We start from the raw sequence: 23,523 nt of genomic DNA, 5'->3' as shown, positions 1-23,523 counted from the left end.
ATTGACTTCTTTTAGTGATATTGCAATAGTGTCGCACCGGGCACGACAAATTTGTTGTCAAACTTGAAAGATTGCTAAGTGATTGGATAATATCTCTCAATTGCGATTCTTTTTGTGCTTCAAATAGTTACGCTGGGGAAGAAATTATTTCCCTTAGATATGGGTCCTTTAAATCCTCCAAAGAATGTTAAGTATGGTGTTGGATTATTTGTGAGCTATTAATCTAAGAATGAATTGCATAAGTAAAAAGAGAAAGGATAAATTTGAGAAAATATAATGGTTTGATTTATATTATGTGTTGAATTAAATGTACAACTGTGATAGTTATAGATAAAACTAGCCCTACTGACAAATACAACGTGCCTACAGAATACAACCTCGTTTGGCTATTCTCGCCGGCAATTGTACTTCTTCATGTTGTTGGGACAATGTGGCCACCCACATTTCATATGTTTTCCCCCCATCGCAGTGTGTTTTTCATTTTCCTTATTCATACATGTTAGATTGTCACATAATGTACCTTTGTGAAGATAACAACTTTGGTTTGTGGCGTTGCAATTATGGAACACCGCAAAAATGCTGAATTTTCAAGTTCCACATGCATTTGGCAACTTTATGGTGCTCCCACAACCTATGTGAATCTTGGTGGACTTGAGAAAGATTTGTTAAACCAAAGTGGGTATTAGAACAATGTCTATAAGGGTATGATGATAACAATGTATGAAAGAACAATTGGATACTCTAATCTGTGTTCAAGTGTGCAAGTCCATATAATTATATTCTGACTTGAAAGTTAAGTTTTTGTTATGATACTCTAAGCTTTGAGCACAAAGGAAAGCATTTTGGTACTCAAGAGAAGCATTGGAAACTTCTAAAGACTTAAAAGATGATCTGAAAAAAGGTCAATAAAAAGTTAAAGCTTTGATTAGAAGATGCATCAAGCCTCGAAGACTGTGATGAGAACAAGCTTTGAAGGAAGCATGTTCTGAAGGACACATCAATAGTCTAGATGACTCTGACTAGTTTTGTCTTCTTATAATGGAACATTATTTTCAAAGTTATGGTAGTATTGTTTGTCTTCTTCTGACCACGTGCAGAAACAAACAAAGAAATTCAATGGCAAAGAGAATGTAACTCATCATTCCATAAGAAGCAAAGAATTTATCTAGTACTATTCAACGACATTATCCATTAGAGGCAACGTTTTCAAAATTGATTCAAAGCTTCTCAAGAACGAATTTGATGTGTTGGCCATCTTTAAACAACGACTCTCTCGTTTCTCTCCTATATAAGGACCTGAACAGTTTGAAGAAATTAAGAGAACTCTGTCAAATTCGAAAGCATGCAAACACTTAAAAAGATTGCAAACTTTATATCTTAGAATTTCTTAAGTGTCAGAAGTTTCTTGAACTTTAAGTTTTGTTGACCACTCTTTGAGTGCAAATTGTAAATAAATAGAAATGTTATTTGATAAACTATGATTGTTTAAGTCCTCTTGTGTGATTATAGTGAAAAAAAATTCCTTGAAAGTGCAAGGGGACTGGACTAACCTAGGTTTATGGGGTGAACCCGAATAATTGCTTGTGTTGTCTCTCCTTTCTCTATCTCTAATTATTTGTTTGTTCAGTTTTGCTTAAACACTTAAAAGATTTTTAGAAAAATCCAACACAATTCACCTCCTCCCTGTGTTTTTCTCACATCCAAGATTCACATATCTCGTATTTGGTTGTCTTGGATTCGACTATCCTTCATTTGGTTAAAGGGGATTTTGTTAACCCTAAATTTGATTGTTTGTCGTTTCCAACTAATAATTAATTTTAGGTATAAACAAATTCACTTGAGATGTTAACTACGAGCTTAACTTCAAATCAACTAATGGACGTTATAAAATGGTCACTAGTGCTATTTTAGTTTTAATTAAATACTTATTAAAAAAAATAGATACATGAATCTCCTTTGATGGGAGTTAAATTAAATACTTATATAAGATAGTGAAATGCATTCAATTCACCATGTAATTACTTTTACCATTTCAGGTATTGCGTGTCCAATTCCTCAGAAAAGTATAAATTTTAAAACTCATTTATTTTTTATTAGTTTTGGAATATTACGTTAATCTTGTTTTTGTTAATAATCCATTTTAAGTATTGGGTGTCCAATTCTTCAAAAAGTATAAATTTCAAAAAAGTTTATGAGTCTTTAAATAGTGTGATTTTTTCTTCAAAAGGGACTCAAACCACCTAAAAACACCCTAGATATCAGCTAGTAATTTTTAATGGTCAAATCATTAAAGTTATTTTACTTGAATGATAATATTTCTTTTTTGACGGACTTTAATCATAATGCTTAAAAAATCATATGTGAGACGATTGTAATTGGGTAGAAATGCACAATGTATACTTTTTTTTTTTAAGAAACACAATGTATGCTTTTGTTTGTTTAATAATTGTATACATTTTGTAAAAAAATAAAATTCATACATATTTATTCAAAAAGAATACTTGCATACTTATTTTTCATAAAAAAAATAAATAAATTGCAGACGTATTTACTAAAAAACATCAATTGCACACAAATTTAGTCAAAAATAAATTGCATACATATATATATATTTAATGGATTTGTAAGATCCGGCACAGCCGGTTATACCGACATTGTGGATGAAATATCTTTTGCGGTACTCTGAGTTCGAACATGTAATCTTCCTTGTCACTTCATCTACATGAGAAAAATACTATGGTTATTAGACTTTCGTATAAGTTAAATTGATTAAGAGTATTCGAGTTCAAACTATATATGATATAATCATTGGTAAAACTTTATTTATTTGTAGATCAAACATTAATTAATTGTATGTTTGGTTTCAATTTTAGAAACGTCAAAATTGATTCTAGATGAGTAGAATTGATATTGACATGTTTAGATGTTTTAAAGTGAAATTAATTTTGTTTGTAGAATTGATTCCACGAGAAGTTATCTCACTCATTATATTTATCATATTTATCTCATCATTATATTTTATTTTATTTTCTATACAATCGTACTTTGAGAAATGATATTTAAACATTCATTTTGTGACAATTTTTGTGACAATTTTCTCTCTCATATTCACATTTTTTGACGTTCACTACAAGAATTTTCCTTATTACTGGTGGAAATAATCCCCCAGTAATGCAAAAAATCCCTCAGTAATACGCATTACTGGCGGATTCGAGTCCCTCAGTAATATGAGCGTCAGAAATGTTACTGGCGGAATTTTCCCTCAGTAATGGGGAGTTAGTTTTGACAAAGCATTACTGAGGGATTATTCCGCCAGTAATTACTGACGGATTGCAATCCGTCAATAATTACTGGCGGAATAATCCCTCAGTAATGCTTTGTCAAAACCACCTCTCCATTACTGAGGGAAAATTCCGCCAGTAATGTTTATACAGATTTGCATTACTGACGGAAATTTCCGCCAGTAATGTACTTCCCCCTTTTTTTTTATTTCTTTCCACTTTTTAATTTTAATTAAAGAAATAAAATTTATTAAACGCAAATAAATTAATGAAATACAATTTTAATTTAATAAGACAAATTAATTAAACTACATATATCATCATAATATTCGTACAATCCATAAATCATTTTCGTACAAAACCATAAATATATCAATAATATTTGTAGTCTAAAAACTAAATTAATAAACTAAGTATCATAATATTTGTACAAAACCATAGCAAGCGGCAGTTCCTCCATAGCAAGCATTAGTTGAATCAACACCTTCAAGATTAAGAAAATGATCAGTTACAAGATCGAAAAGTAGTATGCTACTATATCAAAAAGTAGTATGCTACTATCTCATCTTTATTTCTTGGGTAAATTGGGTTTACAAAAAGAAAATTGACAAACAAATGGTTAATCTAAACCAGCAATTTACTCCAAAACGTTCAAGCATTATTATGCAGATTCAGTTCAACTTAAAGCAATACCCATAAACCCATGTAAGGCACTACTGAACTCAAGAAACCAATTCAAAATCCAAGACTTGGATTTTCAATCAAAACAAAATTAAATAAACAGATTGCTTTCTTTTACACAAAGTAAGATAATTGCTAAAACTTCAAAATCATGGCATCCCACAATAAAGTGTCATGACAGCAGCTCATAAAAATTTAACTGCCATGCATTCAAATCAAGAAAGCTTAATCAGTTGTCAGGTATGGAACCTGATATAATTGTCCATGAAACATTCCACGTTCTACAGATGACTTATCCTCCATATCATATCTGCACATGTTAACAAAAGGTTATTGATTATAGCACAAGGAATGTTAAAACTACAAATATAGGTTGTGCAAGAAAATTGAGGAAACTGCCTATGGTTAAAACTACAATTTTCTTCAAAGTTAGAGACTTTTCTAACACATTCACATTTTTGAATAAATGTAGGACATTTTCTTCTTGCATGAACCATAGGTATATTTGTTGTCACAACAGACATGATAGTGTTAGTGAGCAGATTAATTAGAGATCCTAGGCAACCACACCATGTGGTGTGGCAGCCAAAAGGATATTAACGTACCAAAAGGGAAAACTAGACTATGATGTTCTATTTCCTAGCGGCAAAGGAAAAAATAATGTGGAGCTACTATGATATTCAAACTCAGATTGGTGTGGCGATAAATTTGAGAATAGAAACACAGTGGGGATGTCTTTAACTAAATTCGTTGGAGCACTAATCTCTTGGTGTTCAAAGAAGGAAATTGTAGTTGCTTTATCCTCATGTGAGGTTGAATAATACATTGCAGTATCACATGTTGAATGCCAAGTCTTATGGCTTCAATCTCTGATGAATGAAATCCAACTGAGAAGTAGAGATCCGATGCAATTGATGGTGGATAACATATCTACAATAAGGAAAATACTTATATTGTCATAATGATTTGGGCACAATATCTAGACGCACACACCAAAATACATATCATTTAATTATTTTAGAAATACAAATTTAATTAAGAAAGTTAACAGAAAGAGATATGCAGGCCAGGCTATGAGCAACAACATTGCTATCTTCTTTAACAAAGCTAACACTAGCATTTTCTAATCTTGACATTTTATCTAAACAATCTATGATTAAATCATCTATAGCAGCAAATTTTACAGCACCATAAAAAGACCTTACTACTGTCTTAGCATCCATCTCGACAATGAGATTCTTGAAGTTTCTCTGCTCCGCCCGCAACAAAGCACCATCGTAGACCCATGGTCTCTGCTACTAAAGGAGATACTACAACGTCTTCTCTCCTTGTTCTGCTCAGCCCGCAACAAAGCACCATCGCAGAACCATGGTTTCTGCTACTAAAGGAGATACCACAATTGTCTCTACCAATCAATCCCCAACCTGTTTCATTTGAGAAACACCCTGCATCAACATTTATTTTAATGAAAACATAAGTATTATAAATAAATATTAACAAAACTCACCAAAACGCACACAACCCCAAAACATTCAAAAATCAAAGCAAAAGGAATCGGTTTGAAATTAAGAAAATGTGTGATTAAGAAAATTATTATTTCAGCATAATGATGAATGAATCAGATTGGAATTAAGAAAGTTAAAAAGGATTAAGGAATTAAGCAACTTCCAAACAAAAATAATTACCAAACAAAAGAAAAGTAATTTACACTTACTCAATTAGGGTTTGTGAGATGGAGACATATGAATATTCATTTCAGAGATCGCATTGAAAGGTCGTGGCGTGATTGCGGGCTTCAATTTCGACGGAGAGGTAGAGATGGCGACGAACACGGTCGCGGTGTGACTGGGGATGGGTGATGGATGGAGGTCACACTGAATCACCGGAGGAGAAGAAGGGGTCACGCTTCAGCCTTCAGCCTTCTCTCTCGTCACGACGGCGAAGATTTCCGGAGGACGGTGGGGGATAGATCTGGTGACGAGAGATCTGGTGTTTAGAGGGAGGGGAGCTTTTTTTCACGGAGGTATAAAACAATTTGCACAAAGGCATTTCTGGCGAATTTGATTCATTAGTGACGGATTCGTTTATTAATGGCAATGGACCATTACTGACGGATAAGCGGACTACTGACGGATTTATTGCTTCAATTACTGGCGGAATTTGTGTATTACCGACGGATTCGAATGCAACATTATTACTGGCGGATATGTTGCATTACTGGCGGATTATTTAATCCGTTATACTATTACTGTCGGATTTATATCCCTCAGTAACGCAAAGGCACATTATTGGCGGATCTATTGCATTACTGGCGGAATATTTAATCCGTTATACTATTACTGTCGCACTTATATCCCTCAGTAACGCAAAAGCATGTGCGTTTACATTATTGGCGGAATATTTCCGCCAGTAATACATCGTAGGTTCTTTATTGATATTACTGGCGGATTTATCCGTCAGTAACGTTATTGAGGGTTTTTTTTAATGTTACTGAAGGTTTATTCCGCCAGTAATTACTGGGGGCCTAAATCCCTCAGTAATGCAATTTTGAATTGGTTAGTAATATTGGGAATTCTTGTAGTGGTTGTCTCTCTTTTGTTTTGGTTTTCGTACAAATACATACTTTTTCTTTATAAATTATAGTTGTCTTATAAGTTGTCAACCAAATTGTTCTTCAAAAAGACTCCTCTTTCTTTTATATGTTAGTTTTGATATCATGTGCGAGATTGTGTATGAGTGAATTTTCCATATATACGTCATAACTATTGAATGCTTCTCCTCAAAATAAGAAACTATTGAAATGCCTTTTGTTTGGTCGGTTGCTTTATCAAATTATCATCACACGATCCACTCTAAAAGGGACCCTTTGCAACAAAAGCAAAAGGGTAATAGTCACTTTGATCCATGAAATTGTAATGAGTAGTCAAAATAGTCCTTCAATGTATCAAAACTTCAAAGTAGTCCCTGATTGCGCATTTTGTTAGTCAAAATAGTCCTTAATGTTAAAATATTTCATTAATATTGTCAGATTAGTCCTCCAATATACTTACTTATTGTCGTTTTAGTCCCTATATGAAAAGAGTTATTGTGAACATTGAGAGGTTATTTTAGTGTCAATGACTATTTTGACTAACAGAATGCACAATCAGGGACTATTTTGAAATTTTGATACAATGAATGACTAAAATGACTAATCATTACATATTCATGGACTAAAGTGACTATTACCCAAAAAGCAAAAACTTACGTTTCTTTTGAGATAACCGTAAAAAATACTCACGTTTAGGATTAAGTGAGTCATTTGCTCATTTCACACATATTAAGAAAATGTATAAATGAAGGAGAGGGAAAAATAATTTTAAGTGTTCTTGTTAAGTATTGGTGCATTCTCCACTATCATAAATGCAAAATGAAATAGATTGAATTGAGAGTGATGAAAGTAATACTCCCTCCGTTTCAAAATGAGTGTCGCTTTAGCAAAAAAAATTTGTTTCAAAATGAATGTCACTTTTAGTTTTCAATGTAATAGTAACTTTTTCTTTTCAATTGTACCCTCCAATTAATACTCTGCACACTACTTCCAAAGTATTACTTTTAAAACTAACCAATAGTTAGTAAGGATAATTTGGTAAAATAATCATTCTCTTTCTTTTAATCATTGCATTTCTTAATATGTGTGTAAACGCCTAAAATGACACTCATTTTGAAACGGATGGAGTATTAATTAGAGTTGTAAAAGGAAAAAAGTAATTAATATTGTATTGAAAAGTGAAATGACTCAGATATTTTGAGATTTTTTTATACAAATGACTCAATTATTATGGAACGGAGGGAGTAGGTGTGTTCTAAAATGGGAGAGCTTGGTCGGTCTTCAAACCCGAATGAATAAAATGTTATTTTCTAGTCTTTTTTTTTGAAAAAATCAAAATGAGATATATTAACAACGGCGGTGAAACACTCCTAGTACAAGGTGTACTAAAGGAGCCACCTGGAAAACAAATGTTCAAACAGAGAAAATACAAGAAGGTGGATCAGTCAATCCCCAAACAAAAAAAAAAGGATCTGACCACCACATTTGAGTATCGTGCACAAAAACAGTATTATGAGCTTTTAGCCACCATAAGGAGTGGAATTTAGCTTTTTCTAACAGCTGATCTACAGATGACTCAATGTCATTAAATAACCTGTTATTACGTTCTTTCCACACAAGCCAGACGCAAAGTAGGCAAATCAATTGAAGAAAGGACCTTCGTACTTTTGAGTAACCTGTGTAATGAATAAATTGATAAAAGTGGTCACTACAATTTTGAGGATCTACTCCTGATATGCCAATCCAAGACCTGAGATGATGCCATAGAGAACTAAAGACTTTGCAATGAAAAAATAAGTGAGATGCCATCTCAATCATTCCGCAACCCGAAACACAAGTGTTGGTTGTAGCCTGTAAAGAACCACGCCTTTGCAAATTAGATTTAGTCGGTAACCTGTCCTTCAACAATCGCCAAGCAACAATAGACACCTTCAATGGAACCTTCTTGTGCCAAACCAGTTCATCCGTTGCAACAATTTGAGGGGAAACCGGAGTTGTTAGGCACTGATATGCGCCCTTTACTGTGTAGCCTCATGGGAGTCCGGATCTCATTGCCACCTGTCAACAACATTATCCTGAACAGAAACATTAGCAAGTAAAAGCCTACACTCCTCTAACATCTCTTCCTCCCACGCCCACAACCTTCTACGCCAACTCCAAGACTCCCCACCAACCTCCCACCCATGCCTAAACATATCAGCCACCGTGCTGAATTTGTTCGTTGTTAACTCAAACAAACGAGCAAAACGGCTGCATAATGGAACATGCCTAACCACCTGTCAAACCAAAACAAAGTATCCGAACCATCCCCTAAAACCTTCGACACCCTACCCGCGAACCAGCCCCCATCATCCTCCCCTACTCCATCTCTAATCTTCGCCACCTCCCTCCACCAAGAAGAAACACTCCGGCCCCCAACCGCCAACCTTCCTGCCTCCTCACCATATCTCGCTACCAACACCATATACCAAAAACCACGTCTATCTACCAACAACCTCCAACATCATTTACCTAACAAAGCTAAATTAAATTCCCTCAACTGCCTCACACCCAAACCTCCATACTCCTTCTGAACACAAACAGAGCTCCAAGCAATCCAGGAAATTTTCCTGTTATCCTCACTCCCTCCCCAAAAATTTTTTATAAATAAAGATTCAATGAGAGAGATTATACCTGACGGAGCTTTGAAGAAGGAAAGAGCATAGACAGGAATCGATGACAGGACAGATTTTAGAAGAGTCAAGCGGCCCCCAAAGGAAAGGAAACGACTTTGCCACCCCAATAATCTTGATTTAATATTAGCCACCGCCGGTTCCCAAAAAACTAACTTTCGAGGATCACCTCCAATAGAGAGACCAAGATACAAGAACAGAATTTTGCCCACTTTACAATTCATAATAGAAGCTGCCTCTGTCAACCAAGAGTCACTAATATTAACCCCAACCAACAAACTCTTCTGAAAATTAACTTTCAAACCAGACATATCTGCAAACAAGTTTAAAACTGCCCTTAACGCTCTCACGTTAGCCCACCTTTTTTCACCTAACAACAACGTATCATCCGCAAACTATAAATGAGATACCCTCACCGAATCAGAATTTCCAACGCCATACCCCTTAAACAAGTTATTTTCCACCGCCGACTTCATCATTACATTCAGTCCTTCAGCTGCCAAAAGAAAAAGGAAAGGAGATAATGGATCCCCTTGACGCAGCCCCCTACGGATATTGAATTCATGTGTGGGACTGCTGTTTACAAGAATTGAAGCAGTTGCTGTACTTATGCATTCCTTGATCCATTTCCTCCACAAAACCGGAAACGCCATTTTTTGCATAACCGCGTCCAAGTACCCCCAATCAACCGAATCATATGCTTTCTCAAAATCAACCTTAAAGAGCATCAATTCCTTCTTTGATTTTTTCGCCTCATCGACCACCTCATTCGCTATTAGGATACCATCTAGAATCTGCCTATCTTTCACAAACGCAGACTGGGTCTCAGATATTACTCCACCAATAATCAATCTCAATCTATTAGCTAGCACCTTAGACAATATTTTATATAGGCTCCCAACCAAAGAAATAGGTCGAAAATCATTCAGTCTCTGCGGGCACTCAACTTTAGGAATAAGAGCGATAAAAGTAGAATTTATATCATATTATTTTTTAGTCTTTAGATTATGAAGTTCTATGATTATTATTATATCTCATATTTCACGTACAATGACACTCATTTTTAGGGATGTAAATGAATATCCATGAATGCGGATAGTATGATATGTATGTCCGCTCCGTTGGAGAAATATGAAATATGTATCATATCCATATACGCACGGATATCTATTTAGCGGATAATCCACAGATTTTGAGGTATCCGGGTTTATACAAATCTCAATGGATAAGATTAATATACAAAATTAAAAAAAATATTGTTCTTTATTTAGCTAAAATTTAAAAACATAAGTTCATCACATGCATTTTCTTTTCTTTTTAGCAAAACATAATATTCATACATTACAATTACAACAACGATCATTGACTCAACAAAAACATAAATAAAGTTCCTTGGATTTAATAAAAATAAAGTTCTTTGTTTTAACATAAGCATAAATAAATCACATCATATTCAATAAAAACAAAGCTTCTTGCTTAAACAATCTCGACTACTTTCATTTCCTTTTAAAGGATCGTGATACAAATTTGAACAGTCGTGTTATAACTAATAACACTCACAGTACCGAGGTTTTTTCAAAGGAAGTTGAAAGGTATTAAAGTTATTTATGTAATTTACTCGGTTTAATAGCGAGTATGGATATCCGCGAGTGCGAATACCATTAAATCTGCATCTGTATACCATTGCGGCATATTGATTTTTATTCTCTCTTCCAAAATTTCATCCTTCTCTTTAATTTTTCCTCATCAACAACGAACACATACGTAGTCATCTCTTCTTAAGAGTGGAGTTTGAGAATATTTACAGGGCAAACACTAAACAGAAGCAGAGTGTGAGTTCGTAAAATGGAGGAGAAAAATTCATGTGAAGATGAGATATCGACAATTCTACTCTTAGACAGTGCATCTGGAATGACATAGGGAAACTTTGCTAAAGGTTCTCGACAATGAAGTCCAACAAGACGAATTGTTTTGGAGATGTTTTCAAAGAGGAAGACGAAGATGATTGGCTAGGAAGTAGAAAAAGAAGAAAATATCATAACTTTTTGTCATTGTTTGTCGTAGGTAATTGGTGGTGGTACGCGATGGTCATCAGTTGGTCATTGGTGGGGGCACATGGCTATTGCCAATCGATAAGTAGTGGTTGTATGCGACAAACAATGGTTGGTAATTGACAGTGGCACGTGGTGCTCGTCGGTTGGTAATTGACGGTGACACACAATGGTTGGCACATAGATTAATTCAAAGGGAGAAAGAAGATTTGAGGGCACAATATAGTGCACCCATATCTAGCCGCAAGCTGACTCTCCCACACGGTGGAAGACGTATCAAACTCTCCCACCCTAAAACACATCTAAAATGCAAGTGATAAAGTCATTTTGATCTCAATATTTGAAATATTATCATTATAGTTCTTAGATTTATCAAAACTGTAAATATCTCCTCAAGTCTAGTATTTTTATGGATTAAATTTTTTTTTTAAATAACTCTTCTTTTTGAAAAATTTAAATAAACAGCTTGTTAGTTGTTAGTTGTTATTTTTGTTTGAAAGGAGAGTTGAGTTCATGATATCCTTACACTTAAATATGTAGTATATATCTCCACGAAATCACCTTATTCTCTAATTTTATGAATGAAATTGATCACTAACAAACATATTTTAGAACAGAACTAATTAATTGAAAACATGTATGGATCGAAATAATTAACAAAAGATACACACTTTCAAATATTATAATTTATAGGCTTAATGGTATACATGGTCCCTTTATTTTAATATTTGAAGTTTTAATCTCATCAAATATATTTGATCTTTTTTTTTTACAAAATCAAATATATTTGATCTAAAATACAATGATATGCATATTTTAAATGAAGTTTGCAATTTTATAGATGTTTATTGTTTTCCACCATTAGATCATTTACCATGTCATTTAAAACCAATGAAACACAGTCTCATATTAGACGTGTCTCGATTGTGAATACGGATTATATCCGACATCAATACAATATCGACACATATAATCACATTGAATTATGCCACTTCATCATATTATTATCGGTGTCGGCGTGTGAATATCGGTGTCTAAAACACTTGACACGCATGGTTATAACTTCTTAGCTATCTACAAGCAAACTAAATAACCTACTCACACGCACACACTAACTTAAATTCACTGCTTTTACTGTGTCTTCATTCATATCCTTTGTCCTTGACACTGGCAGCGTATATATCAATCTTCCTATCCGTATCATTGCGTCATTTTTCAGTTTCATACACAGACAAAACACACTCTTATATTTCACTCACTTACTCACCAATTCTCTACTATATATAAAGCAATACCCTTTTCATTCTTTTGCTTCTCTTCACTCATAATTCATCATTCTCTCTTCTTTCCTTCAAAAAATGGAAAAACTTCTTCCTTTTCCCATCATTCTTCTCTTCCTTTCACCATTTTTTCTTCTACAAAACGTTACATCTTTCAAAAACCAAGATGGATCAGAAGAATGGGGTTATGTTCAAGTCAGACCTAGTAAGTCTTTTGTGTTTATGGAAAAAAGAATAGTAGAATTTCATTTTTATTTGTTGTTAATGTTATATGATATGATATATGATATTAAAATAATTGTTATTGTTATTGCAGAAGCACACATGTTTTGGTGGCATTATAAAAGTCCATACAGAGTGGAAGATTCTTCAAAGCCATGGCCAATAATTCTCTGGTTGCAGGGTGGCCCTGTAAGTACTCTTTGATTGGTTCATTGAAATTAATAAATCCTTGGAAGTACCGACACATGTCGACATCGATAATAATCTGAGGAAATAACATAAATCAACATAATCATGTGTGTTGGTATCTGACACTGATGTGTATCAGACATCGGGACACATCTAACCTGAAGAGCTTTACTATCCATTTTCTGTGTTTGTGTATAATGAGATATTTTCATATCATTGGATAGGGTGCTTCAGGTGTTGGGATTGGAAATTTTGAAGAGGTTGGACCTTTGGATACCAGCTTGAAGCCAAGGAATTCAACATGGTTGTTAAAAGGAGATCTCTTGTTTGTGGTAATTGGTCATGTCACAGCTCATCCATCATCATGAAAAGTGCTTTTTTATTTCTGTAGCTTTTGCTTTTAGACTCTTTGTTTCCTTGTATTTAATTCATATAAGTTGTGAGTGTAAAGATTTTTTACATCGTCAATCAATTTTAATCGCCAAATCACTAAAAATATTTGATTTTAATCATAACTATCTCTAAAGTCACGTGTAAATATTTTTTACATTGTCCGTTCACCGTAATCGTCAAAGTCAAAGATATGATTTATTGTGATTAGTTGAAAGAGTAAAACTATTTATGGTGACAGTGCATCAAAATTAAAATCTTGTTTTTGACTATGTGGTTCTGATCAATCAATGCTTTTGATGTCAAATGATAACACAGGACAATCCAGTTGGAACAGGATACAGTTTTGTGGAGGATGAGAAACTTTTTGTGAAAACAGATGATGAAGCAGCCACAGATTTGACCACATTGTTGATTAAATTATTTAATAATGATGAAAAACTTCAAAAGAGTCCTTTGTACATTGTGGCAGAGTCTTATGGTGGCAAATTTGCTGTCACTCTTGGATTATCTGCTCTTAAAGCTATTGAAGACAAGAAATTGAAACTTACACTTGGAGGTGAGAATCTTCTCTTGAAATGCACCATCTTCAGATTTCAGATCTCAGATTGGTCTTATTTCAATTTATGGTTATTGAAAGCACACAGACACCGGACACGACACGGACACTGACACGCCGACGCAGATAATAATTTGAGCAAATGATATAATTCAGTGTAATCATAGGTGTTGTGTCGGTACACGTGTCCGACACCGGGACACACCTAATCCGAGGAGTGTCCGTGCTTCATAAATTCTGACTAATGAATGGGATTAGTTAACTTGTTCTTCTTTGTGTTGGTTAGGAAATGATGGACCCTTTTGTATTAAACTATTTTTAGAACATAATACCTTAAAGAAAAAGTATGATTTTGGGAAACTTTTACTTATGTAGGTGTGGCATTAGGAGACAGTTGGATCTCACCAGAAGATTTTGTGGTAAGTAATAGAATTGTTATACCAATAAGTTTATTTTATTGAACGATTGTTTTAATTTTAAATTACAGTTATGGTTACGCTGCAAACCTTTATATTGTGGTAAAATTTGTCTGTAATTGTAGTTGCAATGCCGATTACGGACGGCAATTTAAAACTTTTTGACTTTTCACATATTTCATACTTGATCTGAATATGTAGTTGTCATGGGGTCCTCTCCTCAAAGACGTCTCAAGACTCGATGATAATGGACTGGAAAAATCAAACAGGTAAATATGTTTCCCATCTTCTCAAGTAGAAATTTTAGAGCAAAATGTATGAAACTATAATCTATAGAATGTTGATTTTCTCTTTAATCTAACAAACCCATTTTGGAGATCAGTATTGCTCAGAGGATCAAGAAGCAACTTGAAGATGGTAAATTTAATGATGCAACTGACTCATGGAGTGAACTTGAGAATCAGATTTCAACAAGCAGCAACGATGTGGTAATTTTCATTCTACTTCAATTTATCCCATAAATGAGTTCTCTTTTGTAATAAACCGCAATGTATATATTAAGTCCATGCTATTGCTCCGCACCAGCACTTTAGATCAAAGTGTATCTGGCGTCCGACACAACACAACACAGAAATATGATTACATTCAATTACTTGAATTTTCTCAAATTATTAATGGTGTTTAAGTATCGGTGTCGTCTCTGATATCCATGTCTGTGCGTCAAGGCTACTAAGTAAAAAGTCTTAAATTTTTTGTTGAAATAGGATTTTTACAATTTCTTGGTCGATGCGGGAAGTGGTTCAGACATATCAGCAATGGCAGTAGGATTAATAAAAGAAAGATCAAGGAAGAGGTACTCCAAGTATCTTACTTCCCTAAGGACAGGGTCTTCTTCTCCTGGTGGTGATGATAAACTTGGCCCTTTACTAAATGGTGTCATAAAGAAGAAGTTAAAAATCATCCCTGAGAATGTCACGTAAGTCTAATAATCCTTTAACCATGAATGAAAAGTTTTGTTCACAATTTCATTGCAAAAAATCCATGAAATGATTGCTTAACTACTGTGTATTTGATTATAGATGGGGAGGGCAGTCCAATGAAGTTTTCACTTATCTTGAAGGTGATTTTATGAAGCCAAGAATTGATGAGGTAAGAAGATTTTTTTAAACTATGGTTTTATAAAGAAAATGCTAACTATCGCATCAGAGACACTAGTTAAGGAATCAATTATAGTAATATTTCATCGGAATTTTTTATTATAGGTTGATCAGCTACTGGCTAAGGGAGCCAATGTTACTGTCTACAATGGACAAGTAAGAGTCACTTTCTACTGCAGTTAGTTTCGATAATAATAAGAGGAAAATGAATAAGATACTATTGGACATGTTGACTTGGTCTTAAAGTAATCAAATTTTCTTGTTTGAGTAATGTCACAATCTTGATTTTTCTTTACGTTTAATCATATGATACTTTTATTTTATGTGTTTTTTAATATAAGAAATAACATTAAAGTGTGTTTTCCTTCGGAAAAAAAACATTAAAGTGTGTTTGATTATTATAGGTTGATCTAATTTGTGCTACCAAAGGGACTGAAGCTTGGGTTAGGAAACTCAAGTATGCAATTTTTTTTCTCTATCTCTTTACTTCATTGTTTAAAGTTAACCTCAAAGCCAATGTTATAAAAATCGGATCAGACTAGTCGGTTCAATCAGAAATTAATGTATCATTTAATTAGTTCAAACGATATTTTATAAAGTTGTTTTTAATAGTTATTTATGAAACACCAAATTAAACCGTAATTAAACTAATTGAACTACTTAAACTATAATTTGACACATTGATTCGATATTCGATCCGGATAGACAAGTCAACATTGGTCAAAGTTTCATATTTTGTTCTCAATCTTCTTTCTTTATTCCGTAGGTGGGAAGGGCTAAAAAGTTTCTTGGGGAAAGACAGAACACCCCTCTACTGTGGTGGTAACAAATCGACCAAAGGATTTTTCAAGTCATACAAAAACCTACAATTCTATTGGATTCTTGGAGCTGGTCATTTTGTAAGTCTACACCAATCATCACTAAAACAACTATGCATATATTTTCATTCATTGCATCAATAGTACTAACATTGTAACATCTAATCTAACAAAATTGACTTGTCTATTCCATATCAACTATAAATATATAAGTTTAAATAAAGAAGTACTATATTCTTATCTTCTTTTTTCACGGTAGTTAGTTATTTGAATTTTAGTTTTTAAGGTATTGTTCTTTATATTTCTTTTACTTGTTTGAATTTCACTCTAGTTACTATTAATAAATTTGGAAATGTGGAAGATCTTTAGGGGGGATTTACCTTCATTTGCGCTTAATGAGGATCATCTTAGGATTTCACACTTTTAACAGCTCATTCATATGTTGCTATCAAACAATAAATTTCCAAATTCTATATTTTACGGTTTCTTTTTTGTCACACTAAAAAATTCTATGTGAGCAAGAAGGGTCAGTCTAACACAAGGGGTTAGATTCTTAAAATATGACAAACTAAGGTTTGAATCACATGTGAAATGTATTTATATTTAGTGTCTGGTATGCGTTGAATAAGATAAAATTCCCTTATTTTTGGTTTGTTTATTTTTCTTTAAAAAGAATGCCACATTAAAATTATAGTACTACATTTCTGTAGTGTTTACCGTTGAGTTTGGCGTGAGCAATAAGTATTTTCTTCAAAATACTTAGGTGACATTGGTGATGTTAATATATTTTGATGAGATAGAATGATCAAAAAATGATTAAAATAAATTATTGTTTATTAGTGAGAATGATTTGTTAGAAGAGAAATAGAGACAATGTCATCCAAATACAACCCTTGCCTTTGAAGAGATACAGACACATAGATAAAATTTTGAAAAGATAACATAATTTAATGTAATCTCAAATGTCGATGTCGGACACCGAACACGCCTTCAATCAGAAATGTTTGGACAACATACAACATAGTGTAAAAGCTTTTTTTCAATTTTTTAGATATAAAAATCAGACGGTACTGAAAATAATGCAAGAAAAAAGGGATAAAGAAAGTGTCAAAGTAAAGTAGATTCATTTATGATGATGAGTATGTACCACCATTCAGATCTAAATGGGATACTGACCAGTGACCGTGTGTTTACCTTGTGAGGAAACATTATGGATTTATGGTCAGGTTCCTAGTTACTGTCTCTTTAGTAAGAAGAAAAAAAGGAAATGCTAACTTCTGAGTAGTACAATAATTTATGATTTGTTTCATTTTATTTTGTTGTAACAAGATGATGTACAGGTGTATCTTTCTTCTGATTACTATGTTTCATTTTGTTATGTCATAAGGTCTGAATTAAATAGTACATTTATTTATGATTTGTTTGCTTGCTGCTGTAGGTACCCAATGATCAACCTTGTGTTTCATTACAAATGATAGCTTCAATTATACAATCACCAGCTACATGAACTACTGAAGTTATGCATAGAAAAGGAAAATTTCTAGTAGAATAAATTAAATTGTGTCCATGAAAGAGAATTCATTGTTGATCAAGTAAGAAAGAGTTTCTTCAACAAAAAAAAAGTAAGAAAGAGTCAACAAGCAAACACTGCAAAAGGATCAGAAAAAGAATTGCAGGGTGTTATTTATTGTTTCTTTTTACATTGTTATTCTTTTTCCTTGTCCTTATTATTATTTAGTATATAAAATGGACTTTTTCTTCTGAATTTGGTTATTCTTGCACGTCCCTGTTTTCTGAATAATAGTAAATAAAATAAGTTATTGATTGGGTCATGTTAACTCATAGTGCCCTTAAAGATTTAAATTTTTTTTTTTGAGAGCAAAAAATATATATATTTTTATAGAGAAAGTTATTTTTTAAAGTTTTAATGTGATGAATATACAATTTTTAAAATAAAATTTTCACTTTAAACTTTTACTAAACAAGTGTCTTATGACTTTTTTTAGCATTTCCCATAAATTAAAGTACTCCATCCGTTTTTAAATATAAGTGAAATTCATTTTTTAGGTTCATTTATTTAATGATATATGTGGTTTATAATATGGACCACATACATCATTAAATAAATGAACTTAAAAAATGAATTTTTCTTATATTTAGAAACGGAGGGATTATCGGCTAGTGTATTGTTTTTTATGGTTGAAATAAGTAGTTAGATCCAATGACATTCACGAGAAGACATACTTTTTCAGAGGTGGATTGTTGGTGACATAATGATGACTATCCCACGTAATAATGCCTTTTGGCCCTTAATAAAGATTTTTCTCAAAAATGATGGTGGGTGGTATTTGTATTTGATCTATGAAAATGCTAACAAGTGTCCTAAGAACATTCACAATGGTAGTTTTTTAATAAGGACTCCTTAAATAGACCACACGTGATACATCACTTATTTATAATATTTTAATAAAATTACTTATTAAGGACTCAATGACTCTAATGACAATACACTAATAAGGACTCCACCGAAAAATACTTAAATATGTCCCACTATCTTTACATCATTAAACAAAAATAATTTACCTATTACTCCTTTTTACAAGTGGGACCAAAGTAGTACACATTTTATTACTCTTTTATGCAAGTGGGACCAAGTAGTACACATTTTATTACTTTTTTAAACGTGGGATCCGTTAGTTGCCTAGGAAAGAGAGGGTCCTTATATAGTTGCCCGTTCCTTAACGGGGACTCATTTTTTCTTCCTCCAATGAAGGGTCCTTAACGGGGAGTGGTCCTTGTTAAGTAAGGACCCCCTCATTGGAGATGCTCTAATGCATTGTTTAAGCATCTAAAAGTAGCAACTTTTGCATTGAAAATTGTATGGTTATGACTTTAACATGTGTTGGACTTGTATTTTCAAGACATAGTTTCTTTTTGGAAAATGTTAGGTGGCATTTAGGGTGGGTGAGGGAAAGAATTCCCCACTATGGGAAAGTTGTTTGTTTACCATTAGATTAAAATGGAGCAATGGTCTATCTATACCAAATCTTTTTTAGTTTGTCTTCAACCTTATCAACCTCCAACGACAACCACCATTACCAACCCAGATTTTCCATTGCTGTCGGAAACGTCTGTACAACTATAACAACCTTCGGTGCCTCAACATGAAAGTAATGAGTTTCCGTCCAGTTTCTTAAAAGCTTTAGAAATATTAGTTAAATTGTTGTCATTCCTATATTGTTTAATCTTCTTGAATTATTAAAATAACACATTAGAGTCATAGTTATGTGCTGGTCATGATTAAAGCGTTCCGTCAGAGATTCGATTCATCTCTACAATGTTGCTCAACATGTAATAATAATGACGTCACATGATGAACAGCGATAGTTAAAGCTTAGAAAAATATCAGATCTCCATAGAAGTAAAAATGATGAACTGTAATTTTAATGAGTTTAGTATCTCTTCAAGATAAGAACAGATCTTCAATAGTAATTTTAATACGCATTTAGCTGAATCGATTGGAACTGCGCTAAACATGATGAACTGTAATTTTAATGCGTTATTCTGATTAGTTGAAAAATATCAATAGAAGAAAACACAAGCCGGAGAAGATGACCGGAAACTCACTGGTGGTGGCTCTCCGGCGATGTGTTTAGAATGAAGGAATAAGTGGTTCAATAGAGAGAACTCACGATGAGGATCACAGATCCTGTGTTTTTTTCCCTTCAGCAATTCCAAGGTTGTTGGAAATGGCCTCTAAAGGGATAATTGGTGGTTTTTTTTTATTTTTACAAACGAGACAGAAAACACAGAATTGAAGAACGTGAAATGAAGGCAAGAAAAAGGTGTGGCTTATGTTTATAGAACATATAACTGGCCTCTGTTAGAGAGTTCGACAATATTATGTTCTTTATTTATTTTTTTCAATTTAACTGTTGGTTATTTAACTATTGTGAATGATTTTGACTTGGAGCATAGTTTTGAATCATTGAAGTTATGAATAGTTTTTGTGAATGTTAAAGTGTTATGAAGTATTGGGAATTTTTTTCTGGGTTGTTTGCAGGTTGAGAGGTTGAAGACAATGGGAAAAAAAATATAGTGTGGAGAGTCTATAATAAGAAGTTAAATCTAATGGTCAAAACCTACTTTCCTATGGTGGGAAGACCCACCATAAATGCCACCGAAATGTTAACTTGTGCTCTTAAGGCACAAGTTAATGATTCAAATATAGAAATACTTTATTGGAAAGTGTGCATTGCATTTAATATTTAACTTTTTGATAAATTGAATGCACAAAATTTTAGAAAATATTTCTTCTTTTGAGTTTCTTAACATGTGCCCTAAGGGCACAAGTTAACACTACCATTTCTTTTTATGGGTTCCTTAAACAATGCCCTTAGAGCACTTGTTGGTCAGCAAGACCCTTGATCTATTTAAGCTAAATAGGCACATGCAGAGTGAAAAGTTTGCGTAAAGAGAATGCTTGTTTTAGCAGTAACAATCTCTCTTTTCACTTTTTAAGGACTCTACTTCTTTTTTTTAGGGGATTTTAAGGACTCTACTTAATTTATAATAAAATAAATAAGTCTTGCCGAAATAAAATGATATAGAAATATTGGTTAGCTGGTAAAAAAAGGAAATATTTGCGAGATTTAGTGCAAATTACGTACTAATACGATATTAGACCATCTACAATGGGGAGTTCTTCCCCTATTAAGCACCATTGTAAATAGCACCCCTTTTGTGACACCAATGAATATGGTGCTTATGAAGGTGGGTGCTTGTATAGGCATCATCTCTCTCCTATTACTCATGTGTCCCATATGTACAATTAATTCTATTTTTTTATATATTTAATTATTGTATTATTTTGATATTAAAAAATGATGTTGCAAGGAATGAAATACATAATGGTCCTCATCCAAATCTTGCCCCGTACCTACAAAGGAGAGCACAAATTCAAGATAGACAAACTCATCTTCAGCTTCAACATGATCTTGTGAAGCATATTTGGCAACGTTTTGGGAGTGATAGTCAACAAGATTAGTTGTTATTTAAAATATGCAATTTTTCATCATTCATGTTATATTGTTTTTTTAAGTTTTAACTTTTTCTTGAATTATTAATAAAAATAAAATAAAAATGTTCGTTTTTTTAATAATTTATAATTAAATTATTTCAATATTTTAAAATTATATAATTATGAATGAGTATAAAAAATATTGTTAAGATGTAATGATATAGAGTTATTGTTGGGACCCAATTAATAATTATTTTGAGGTGCTGCGTTGGAGAGATTGAGTGCTTATTACGTATTAATTATAAAACGAATGACGTGTACGGTCGGGACCCATTTAAGCACCCAAATAGGGTGCTGCATTGTGGATGGTCTTAATATGTATAATAGATGACTCATTAAACACTTAAAATAGGAGCTCTATTGTAAATGCTTCTAACGATTAAATTTTTCCAGCCACAAATCTTTTTTTTTTCCAGCCACAAATCTTAATGACCTGCAACAAAAAATTGTCATTAAGGTATATGACATTCCGAAAGTTTGGAGCTTAATAGAAAGTGTTGATAAATGACATATACCCAACCCCCCAAAAGAAGAAAACCTCAACATCAAAGAATATCATCAATCACATTGCCAAAAGCCTATAATTTCCCGTGATTAGCTATGCCATAGGTTCTTAATTAGCCCAAATTTATCTGAATTAATTAATACAATGGAATTAGCTTAGTGAACTGGAAGTGTGTATAAGACCATCCAAACAAAGCACCTTGATATAAGTGTTTAAATGGGACTCCTTTATCCACATCACTCATTTTACAATAGTACTAAGCACCAATTTTTTCCAACCCAGCATCATAAAAGAAATTAATAAATAGGTCCCACAAATAATTCTATATCATTACATTACAACAAAAAATTATTTATTTCATTATGATTTATTAAATAGGGTCTACAAAAAGTGAAGAGAGAGAGTGCTTCCATAACCACCCTTCTTCATAGACACCCAAATATTATACTCCACAATGGGAGTGCCGTGCTAAATAGGTGAAGCACCGGATGACCTAAGGATTTCTAAATGATAAATTGAGAATCTATTTGGAGAGATGTCTTTATCTTTAAAAGTTACTCTGTCGGCAGAATTGCAAATATATAAGCTAATTTAATTAAAATATATATTGAGGACATATTTAGTTTGTTATTGGAGTGGCAAGAGATTCTACATTAAAATATTCAACTTCCAACTATCATCATGTGCCATAATGCCTGGATCTGGAGATGATGTTATTTTCAATGGAAAAAATAACAAGTGCAGTATTAATAATTGAGAGGAAACACGTGATCTATTTATGTTATTTTACATCTTATCTTATTATTAATGTTAATTTTTTATTTGAGCAAATTATTAATGTGAGTTGCAAGAATCATTTGTGTACCACAATATCATTCTTTAGATATTTTATTAGCTTGCCAAACATTCTTTAGATATATTTTGGTGCCTCCTTAATAGATATCTTCGACCCACATATGCAATGTCCCTTCCTCAACACCCTTAAGATCGTTGCGATGAAAAAGCATACAAGTCTCTAAATTCTTAGTATGTGTTTGAATTGGTGCCGAGATTGTTAAAATTACTGCGAATTGGTGCAATTTTGACAAAATCTACAACAACAAAAGAGGCTTCAACAAAATCACGATACATGGACTTAGCATACACTTGGTCAAAGTTTGCTATCACAGAATTACAAAAAATTGCCACAATTTTGATACTCGCAGAATCAACTAATGAAAATACTCTCCTTCAAACAAATTTTCAAAGGAATCAGACTACATTAGGGTGGCATTTAGGGTGGGTGAGGGGAAGAATTTCCCACCATAGGAAAGTAGATTCTGACCATTAGATTAAAGAGGAACATAGATTTTATTATGATCCATCCACACAATATCTTTTTGTCACTTTGTCTTCAACCTTAGAATTATCAATAAAACCTTTAATCTGGAAAACTCTTCCAGTAGCGACAGGCAGCCAAAAAACATACTCCAAAAGAATGCAAAACACCCACACCAGTCAAGAATCACCACTGCCAGCCGCAAACCCAGTAAACAGCCACAAAACAACGAAAACCCAGCAATCGTGTATACATTTGGGTATGAAATCATAAGAATTTGTTCTCGTGTCAAAGATAAAAAATCACAACCAAAC

The 23,523-nt window shown here is 33.2% G+C and overlaps 1 protein-coding gene and 1 long non-coding RNA gene across 4 annotated transcripts; one reads left to right on the top strand and one right to left on the bottom strand.

Annotated features, from left to right (window-relative positions):
* Positions 1–3,580: 3,580 nt before the first annotated feature.
* LOC146930248 (uncharacterized) lies at positions 3,581–6,539 on the bottom strand. 2 transcript variants are annotated; one of them, XR_015006310.1, is made up of 4 exons: positions 5,677–6,539; positions 5,163–5,407; positions 4,212–4,892; positions 3,581–3,765 (listed from the first exon to the last, which is right to left on the bottom strand). It is a non-coding gene; the product is annotated as an uncharacterized LOC146930248 (long non-coding RNA). The 2 variants fall into 2 exon arrangements; XR_015006311.1 differs by having other exon boundaries at positions 5,168–5,407.
* A 6,056-nt stretch (positions 6,540–12,595) lies between these two features.
* SCPL51 (serine carboxypeptidase-like 51) lies at positions 12,596–18,071 on the top strand. Of its 2 annotated transcripts, XM_085701842.1 has the most exons (13): positions 12,596–12,760; positions 12,872–12,966; positions 13,191–13,298; positions 13,675–13,915; positions 14,291–14,334; positions 14,533–14,600; positions 14,714–14,819; positions 15,096–15,307; positions 15,411–15,480; positions 15,594–15,644; positions 15,893–15,945; positions 16,255–16,387; positions 17,745–18,071. In XM_085701842.1, exons 1-13 carry the CDS (start codon positions 12,634–12,636, stop codon positions 17,811–17,813), a joined length of 1,377 nt encoding a protein of 458 aa, XP_085557968.1. In that variant the 5' UTR covers positions 12,596–12,633; the 3' UTR covers positions 17,814–18,071. The 2 variants fall into 2 exon arrangements, 1 of the variants encoding a protein (XP_085557968.1); XR_015006309.1 differs by lacking the exon at positions 15,893–15,945.
* Positions 18,072–23,523: the final 5,452 nt, after the last annotated feature.

This window comes from Medicago sativa, chromosome 4 (assembly GCF_051527215.1).
Source record: "Medicago sativa cultivar Bolivia chromosome 4, Bolivia_mono, whole genome shotgun sequence".
In the NCBI taxonomy this organism is placed as follows: Eukaryota; Viridiplantae; Streptophyta; class Magnoliopsida; order Fabales; family Fabaceae; genus Medicago; species Medicago sativa.
This window is presented reverse-complemented; position numbering and strand designations above follow the sequence as displayed.

Excerpts from the sequence above, each read along its gene's own strand:
- SCPL51 (XM_085701842.1), top strand. The coding sequence starts at position 12,634 with ATGGAAAAACTTCTTCCTTTTCCCATCATTCTTCTCTTCCTTTCACCA. Across the intron at positions 12,761-12,871 it reads TTATGTTCAAGTCAGACCTA|AAGCACACATGTTTTGGTGG; the intron begins GTAAGTCTTTTG and ends TTGTTATTGCAG. Across the intron at positions 13,299-13,674 it reads AAGGAGATCTCTTGTTTGTG|GACAATCCAGTTGGAACAGG; the intron begins GTAATTGGTCAT and ends ATGATAACACAG.